This window comes from Dipteris shenzhenensis, chromosome 14, assembly GCF_047967505.1.
Source record: "Dipteris shenzhenensis isolate YYH24624 ecotype China chromosome 14, Dip_SZ_1.0, whole genome shotgun sequence".
NCBI classification, from domain to species: Eukaryota; Viridiplantae; Streptophyta; class Polypodiopsida; order Gleicheniales; family Dipteridaceae; genus Dipteris; species Dipteris shenzhenensis.
This window is the reverse complement of record NC_141609.1, coordinates 36107664-36116295: the sequence shown is the minus strand read 5'-3', so window position 1 is coordinate 36116295 and position 8632 is coordinate 36107664. Positions and strand designations below refer to the sequence as shown.

At 43.9% G+C, this 8632-nt stretch overlaps 1 protein-coding gene across 1 annotated transcript; it reads right to left on the bottom strand.

Moving 5' to 3' along the window:
• Positions 1 to 4817: 4817 nt before the first annotated feature.
• Positions 4818 to 6319, bottom strand: LOC147894550 ((R)-mandelonitrile beta-glucosyltransferase-like). The gene is made up of 2 exons (XM_087385330.1): positions 5848 to 6319; positions 4818 to 5761 (listed from the first exon to the last, which is right to left on the bottom strand). The coding sequence occupies exons 1-2, from the start codon at positions 6317 to 6319 to the stop codon at positions 4818 to 4820; spliced, it is 1416 nt and encodes a 471-aa protein (XP_087241456.1).
• Between the last annotated feature and the right edge of the window lie 2313 nt (positions 6320 to 8632).

The following is an 8632-nucleotide window of genomic DNA, read 5'->3' as shown; positions in this document are numbered from 1 at the left end:
GGGAAAATGTCGCAATACCTTACGAGGCACGTCCAAGGTTTTGAGATCTACTCTATATCTTGCCTCTCCACAAGTAGGACACTCTCTTGCATCCTTATGTAGTCCACGAAACAAAACGCAATCGTTGACACATGCATGGATGCGCTTGTAATCTAATCCTCCAAGAGAGGTCACATGTTGCTTTGCCATATCTCTTGAGGTCCGTAATTTATTCTCCCTTGGAAGCATTTTACACAATAGCCTGCACGTGAAGACCATAAATGAGGAAAAGCATTCGAGTAATTGACCCACGCGCGCAATTCACCATGTTTGCAAAATCGACTTTAAAGCTTACTTGAGTAATGCATTCAAACTTGCATTGCTCCATCCATAGATGGTTTGCAAGTTTAGTAACTCAAGGGAGGCACGTAGAACAGAGAATGTGCACCCCTCAAACAGTGGAGTCGATGCTGCGGTAAAAAGATCATCCTGCTCCATGCTATTATCCCTCCCTTGATGGACATATAAATCCCGCACCATATCATCAAACACCGCCTCCTCCACGGCTTCATGAGGTAATGGTGGAGGGCTACTATCACCATCACTCCATGCATCTGTAACGGTCCCTCCTGAAGATCCCATCTCATATCGCCGACGCTTCGCCTCCTCACGACGGGCATAGGGTAACATGTGCGGGTGTGGCACTGCATCCTGTATCAAATTAAAACGGGATCATTATAACTCAAACATATGAACACCCATAGGTATCTCAATCAACCTTAACTTACAAATCCTTACCCTGTTTACGGTCACATCCCATTCTCCATACTTTGAGATATGATTGAGCGTAATCCTGCGTGCACGATACATGTTTCCTCGACATCGATCACACAGACATTTGATTTTTTGCTCCAACCACATCTCGCGATGGTGGATACGGAGGGATTCATCCTCACTGGAGCTGCTTGTTGAAGATGGAGACATCCTACAAACAAACAACCCACCAAATTTGCTCTTCTTCAAATGCTTAACTTAAAAAACTCTGTGTTGCATCTATCGCCGCGTCTACCGTCCGTTTAATGTCGCGTTTAATTGCACGTCTAAATGCCCGTCTTTTTTGTGTATTCAGACGCGACTATAGACGCGCTAATAGACGCGCTAATAAACGCGACTATACCCACGGCTTTTAAACATGCTTTTCGGTGCGCCGCTCGCTTTGCTTTTCTTTTGACTACTTAAACTTCGCGAGCGGCTTTGTTCCTTCTTTATTAGCACTTCTATAGATTCGACGCTTAAGAGAGAGCCTCCCATACACAGTTCCAAGCTTTCATTCAAGACAAAGGGACCGTACCTACACAGCTTGCTTCCAAGCCTAAAGAAGAGGAGGAGTACGAACAAGGAGAAGAAACAAGTTTGGAAAAGAAAGATCCTTCCATACCTTTTTCCAAGTAAGTCCTTTTGAAGTTGTTCTTGCTTGCTATTTCCAGTTTTGTACTTTTTCGCATCCACGAAACGCAGCATCTAGGTATGAGCGACACGTTCTTTTGTCGGGCGAAACGTCCTTTTCGACTTTTGAGTATTCTCGACTGTCGGAGCGCGTGTATACAGGCGTCTGAGGGCGCGTCTAAACGCGCGTCTACAGGCGCGTCTATATGCGCGTCTGGGTTGTCACAGACACTCACAGACGCGTATATAGACGCCCAAACAGACGCTCTGTTAAACGGAGTTTTAAATAAAATGTTAGACGCGCTTTTAGACGCACTTTTTAACGCTCTGTTAAATGGATTGATGAACGGACTATTAGACGCGCTGGTACTTGAATTGTTAAACGCTCTGTTAGACGCGTTTATAGACGCGCAAATCAGACGGGTCTATAGACGCGCTCTGACAGAGCCTCTTTTTTTTTTCCCCTTTCTTCTCAGCTCCCAAAGTAATAGATTTGTTTATTTTTTTCCAGTTTAACATGTGGGGAGCAAGTGCTTCTAGCTCACCTGATCCGCATGAATCGATATGGAAGGATTTATATAATATTTTAGGGCACCCTCCTAATCCCCAGGAGTTATACGGGTACATGACGGGTACCCTTAACACTCCCCAGGAGTCGGCACTACAGACTCCGAGCCACCCCACACCGGCTGAGATCACCCCAGCAGAGTCCGCACAGCCGTCTTATGCCCCTTCCCCCGTACCGTCTTATGCCCCTTCCCCCATGCCGTCTTATGTCCCTTCTGCCATCCCGTCTTATGCCCCTTCCCCCATGCCTTCAGAAGGTCCTTCTGCCTTAGTGAGCCATCGACGTACTCCCCAGCCGTCGAGACTCGGTTCTCCAGCTACGAGTGGTCAGCGTAGTCCCGCGCAGTCCCCAGCTATGAGTGGCCAGCGTACGAGCTCGACACGACATGGTAGCAGGCGTAGTAGCAAGGAGAGCGGTGGCGGATGCTGCTTTGGGCCATGTGGCGGTGAGGAGGATGATGATTCAGATGATTTAGACGTGCCTCTGGGTGATGGTACGATTTATTATGACATCACCCAGACAGGAGGCATCTTGATGGATGCGCGAGGGAAGGACATAATGGCCTTCATGCGCTCTGTAATTGCTAACAATTACAGAGATTGCTTTATCCACTATAAAGACCACCCAAAGAGGTTGGCTGATGAGACCCTCGCTACTGTTCGCTCTAGGTATCCTAACCCCCCCAATCGCCAGTTCACAGATAAATGGGGGAAGTCAAAGATTGTTACGATACTTAGCAATAAAAGATCTTCCCTTAAGAGGCAGGCACTAGCGGAGCTTGCCAGACTTGAGGCAGGTCAACCTCCAAGGGGCCCGCCCCACACCGCTCAGAAGCGTGAGTGGAAGAAGGCAATGAAGTCAGCGAGGGAGGAGCCCAGTCTGCAGCACGTGGAGGCACGGAGGATCCAGATGGAGGAGTATGGGAGCGCGCATTTTGGAGCAGGGGGTGTTGAATCATGGGAGGCCCAATTTATAAGTATCGATCTCAAATTATATTGCTTATGTAGATTATTAGGAGGTTGGTTGTTTCTTTGTACTAATCCCTCCACAAAGTGTATCGCGGTCATGCAGCTTGAGATCGTGGGCAGATACCCTACTCCAGTGGAGACATCCTACCACCGCCACCATCGCAGAGGAGATACATGGAGGCACTTCTATGATGACGGGTTGATTACTGAGGAGCAGTATACCCGAGCTACTGGACAGGCCCCCCAGGTATTTGAAAGTAATTAAATAATCCCAAAATTATAAGTAAAGATTTGATTTTTCATACATTGATATATGTTGTCCCTTGTTTACAAGGCGCCCCTGCACAAGACGACGAGGAAGACGAGGAAGGAGGTGCAGAAGGCAGCGCAGAAGGCAGCGCAGAAGGGAGCGTGGAAGGCAGCGAGGATTAGTCGTAGAAGTAGTGCTACTATTCTTTTTTGTACTTAAAGCCATTGGCTTGGCTTCGTGCCTCTTGTATATAGACTCCTCTTATTTTTTGTACTTGAAGCCACATGACATGGCTTAGCTTCCTTATTTTTTGTACTTGGAGCCACATGACGTGGCTTAGCTTCGTGCTATATGTATATACAAGCACTTTTTGAGCTTTCAATTTTATTGCGTTTTGGAGTTGTAATATTTTATTTGGAATTGTAATTAAAATGCGGTTGGCTGTAAGAATTGAATTACAGAATGTGGATATGGGATTCTTGTAACTATATAGCATACACAACATACATAGTATTCTGTAAAATTTAAATTAAAAAAAAAGGCGCGTCTATCAGTGCGTTTAAAACCGCGTTTATATTCGCGTCTGTCTGTTCAACTTGCGTCTATACGTGCGTCTCTTAATGCGTTTATAGGCGCGTCTATATACGCGTGTATCAGCGCGTCTATACGCGCGTAAGTCTGATATATAGACGCGCAATTAGACGCGGGTCTCCTGACGCGCAAATAGATGCGCAAATAGACGCGCCCGTAAGTTTTTTATTTAGTTGATGAAATGCGTCTGTGCGCGCGTCTATGGGTGCTTTGTCTTGTTGTGTTTGTCGAACCATATATTACAAATTGCAGCTCTATTACATCTATCTCAACTATACATGCTAGAGTAATCAATCTTCAAATTACACCTTGTGGATGCTATATTTTATAAGGACTTCTTTTGTAATTTATGATTGCTTATAAGAATAGAATTGAAGTTCCACACAATATCTTCTATAGGATTTGCTCATTTGATACATTTACACTTGAGAGAGAGAGATCCTAAGAATATTAATTAAGAATTCAACTAGTTTCCATTAATTAAGAATTTACTTAGTAAATTATGAATTCATAGAGAGATTGTAGAAAAATAATCAATTAACTAAGAACTCAGGTAGTTTCGATTACATCTATCTCAACTATATATGCTTTACCCACACAATGTCATGCACTCTGATGGAGCATCCTACTCCCTTATCTTAACAAAACCTTTTAGTGAAGCTAATAATTAATTAACAAGAGTGCGTAAGTGCCCACGAGTGCACGTGGGCACTGCCTCCTTATATATTGCTAAAGACAATGCTTTGGATTCAAAAGAACAAGCAAATAATTTTTAAAAGGGATTTAAAAAAAGTTTTCGTAGGATGATCTCAAGAAATGGCAATTAAAGTACAACACTCTCTCTAAGGAGGCAATACTAACAAGTTTCAATTTCACTCTAACACTCTCTCTAAGGAGGCAATGCTAATAAGTTTCAATCCTCCACTATATCACTCCTTAGAACTACAGGACTCCCTCTAGCGGAGGGATATTGCTAATAGAAACATTATAATTAAAGAAAACATTAAGAAACAACTCATTGGACATAAGGGCAGAGTAAGCTCATGTCCTTGTAAAACTTAAGCAAGTTAGCAAAAGAGAGGCCGCCTTCCTGAGAAGATCTTCTCACCAGTTCCATCGTCTCTTTGGCTTTGAGTCTTGCCTTCTCCCCTTGCGTCTCTTGCATCAGTCTCCTCACCCCTCTTTCTACATGGCTCCTTGCTAGTCCTCCCTCCTCCGTCCTCTCCAGCTCAAATCCTACCTTCCATACTCGCTCTATGTAGCTTGCATTCGACCTCTGCTCCGCCACCCGCGGACAGCCAAGCATCGGCACCCCCGCCCATAAGCTCTCCATCGTTGAGTTCCATCCACAGTGCGTCAAGAATCCCCCCACCGCCGCATGCCCCAACACCTCCACTTGCGGTGCCCACTTTATGATCTTACCTCTTGCCTCCGTCCTTTCCAAAAAGCCTTCTGGCAAGACTTCCGCTACCTCACCAGCTGCACCCTCATACGCATCTGTCCTGATTACCCATAAGAACGGCTGTGCACTTGCCTCGAGCCCATAGGCCAGCTCTTTCATCTCCTCCCAAGACAGAGTCGCGTAGCTTCCAAAAGCCAAATAGATGACGGACGAATCGGCCTGCGTATCCAACCATTTTAAGCACTCGTGCTCGTTGGCCGTGTCATTTGGTCGACGGCCTGACGAAGCGTAGTGAAGCAATGGGCCAATCCCGTACGCTGGAATTTGAGCCACCCTGAAAGCTTCGAAGGCATCGCGTTCTAGCTCAGATATTGTATGGACGAGAACCCGTTCTGCGGCTTTCATACGAGAACTAACGTCCATCAAGAATCGAGCGAGGATACTGGATGGATCAGCAACAAGCAGGTCTTGAGGATAATGGTCGAGCGGAAAAGCGGGAAGACTCTGGATACAGTCAATCATGATTGCGTTGTCATTTTTCCAGCGGGCAGCTGAACCTGCCAAACCGTCAAACGAAGAAGGGTGAACAGAACAGACCATTACAACTCACATCTTTTATTTTTAAAGATCAAGGCCATCCTACCGTTAAGAGGGAGATATCCCTTTGAATAGAGCTGAGGAAGGTTACGAATCATCAAATACGCCTTTGCAGTCGAGGTCCAGTAATCAATCCTGGGGATTCCGAATTTATCGGCTACATCCTGAGTGTCTGGGACGAAGGAATCTGAGACGATGCAGGTGACGGGATTCTCCAGGCTAAGCTTCTCAAGGAGTTGCTCGAGGCCTCGGCGCATGGAGGGGGTGAAGTCGAAGAGGAAGTGGGGCTGGCCGGGCTGGAAACCATCTGGAACGACATGGATTTGGATGGAGGGGTGAAGGGGGGAGGAGAGGCGATGTTTGTGGAGGAGATGGGTGTACTCGGAAGAGAAGTAGACAAAGGAGATGGAGAAGCCGAGGGAGGAGAGGGAGCGGGCGAGGAGCATGCAGCCATTGATGTGGCCTTGGCCAGCTGCAGGGACGATGAGTCCGTGGGGAGTTGCAGGCGACGTTCCCATGATAGCTGAAGTTTGCTGAGAGTGAGGGATCTGTCTGTTCTGAGAGTAGGTAGGCTATATATAAGGTGGGTTCTCAGGATTTAATTAAGAAAAGGATTAAGAAAAGTCTACACACACAAGGAAGGACCTCGTGGAGGTTGGAAGCACAAGAGACACTTGTGAGTGAGTTGCAAAACAAAAATGATCATAATAATGTAAGACGATTAATAAGACAATCGCATAATGTGCTTCCTCTAATTTAGCAAGTTAAAAAGTAATGGAAAAGAAGCTTCTAAGCATCTACAAACCATAAAAGAATTTTCGAGAGTTAGGGTACATGTGGGTCACCTCAAGAGTGATTGAAGAGCAAGAGCAATAACAATAGGTCAAAAGTGACTAAATTCGTCAGGTTAGCATCCTCAAAAGTGTGTTCCAGAAGATTCTGTTGGTTGATGCATCAGGAGGCCAGATCCTCATGAGCATTTTCACGTCCTTTTATATTGCTTGTAGTCTATTTCTTCATCTTGTGTTGGGGATGAGAGTGACTCAATTCTTCATGAGTATTTAATAGCATCCTCAAAGTGTGTTCTAGAAGATTCTAATGTCTAGGTCCACTTTGAGGACCATTTTCATGTTTTTTTTTTCCTCAAGAACATTTTCATGTTTTTTTATATTGCTTTATGGACTATTGTCTTCATCTTGTGTTGGGGGAAGGGCCTTCAACAAAAAAAAAATTGGGGCCCACTTAAGATGCAAGGAATGAGTAGCTTGTGGGGACATTTGAAGCCTCCATGCATAGTATTCTATCTACATATTATGTACATGTGATGAGAGAGGATAACAATACTTGTAAAAACTATAGAGCATGATATATATTACTGACACATTACATAAAAAATACATGTTACCATTGTTGTAACTTTTTAAAATATACATCCAATAATGCAAGGCTGGTTGTTTTTTTGAATGTAAATATTGCTAAAATAAAAAGTAAGGAGTAGCTTATGAGTGAGCCACAAGAATGGCATATATATCTAAAACACTTATGCTCTCTGGTACTCACCAATGTCATTATAAATCTTACGTCATGACTCAAACAAGGGTTTATTAAGAATTTGCAAGACACAAAAACATTATTGATAGCAATGCCTAAAGAACAACTTTAATATGGTTTGCTACCACTCTTATGGTTGGTGAGCATCACACGAGTATGGATCTTTCATAGAAGACAAATTCTTTTTTTTTGTAAAAAGAATATTTTATATTTATAGAGCTAGTCAAACCCAAAAAAAGGCCATTTATAAAAATTGGACGTCATAAGGGGACATGCCTGCGGCCTACACTAGTAGAGCAGAGCGATGCTTAACATTAGTTTGGTGGCATAATAGGACATAAAAGTGTCTTTTTGAGGTTTTCGCAAAAAAATCACAACTTGATGAAGATGCACCTTTTGCTCTTGAGCTTAAGGTAAAGTCATAGGACTATTTTAAAAGAATATAAGGAGCACAAAAAACTATTACATGTGATTACAAAATGCTCACAAATGTATGGTAACACAGAGTTTTACGCAGAGAGTACTCAGATATTTAGCATGCCTCAAAAAAAAAAGATTTCAATGAGCTATCATTTTTTACAAAGTGTTTATAAGTATACAAAACACATAAGAGTGACAAAAATTTATTAAAAAATCATTTTGGCAAGATTGACTTAGCAATTAACAAGAGTGGTTAGCCTAGCGAGTTACATTGTACAATCCTGGCCATCCAGCTCTGTTGAATTTTTGAGATGGGCCGAAATAATGGTACGACTTGCATGAATAAGATCTCTGCCAGAGTCATTTGGTGAAGGAATGTGTTGAGGTTCATGATTTGAATAAAGTATGGGGGTTAAGGAGGTCCTCTGGGTAGTGGAAGGGAGTTTTTTAGAAGCATATGGAAAGATTATAGGGTTGGACAATGTTGTTTCCTACTGTAGAAGCTTCTACATAACTGGCTACCTTTGTAGGTGAAGCTCAGGAAGAGGTTCATGGTAAACCCAATGTGCTCGAGCCTTTGTGGGAAAGCGGTGAAGCATGTTCTGCATGTGATGTGGCATTGCCCGGCCACTAGGTCTTTGTGGTTTAAGGTGGAATTTGCCATAAGGAGAGCGCCTCGGATGGTTGGGAGCCAATTGGAAACGAGGGGTCCTATGTGATACCTTAGGTTTACCTTCCACGCTTGTGGCTTATTGGTAGTACATTAGAGCTGCGGTGACAAAGGTGGTATGGTCAGTATGGAATAGGCTTATTGGCAATACATTAGAGCTACGGTGACAAAGGTCGTCTGGTCAGTACGG

Bases quoted from the DNA above. Each gene is read 5' to 3' on its own strand.
- LOC147894550 (XM_087385330.1), bottom strand. From the start codon at position 6,319: ATGGGAACGTCGCCTGCAACTCCCCACGGACTCATCGTCCCTGCAGCT. The intron at 5,762-5,847 runs GTAGGATGGCCT...ACGGTTTGGCAG, and splicing joins GGGATATCTCCCTCTTAACG to GTTCAGCTGCCCGCTGGAAA.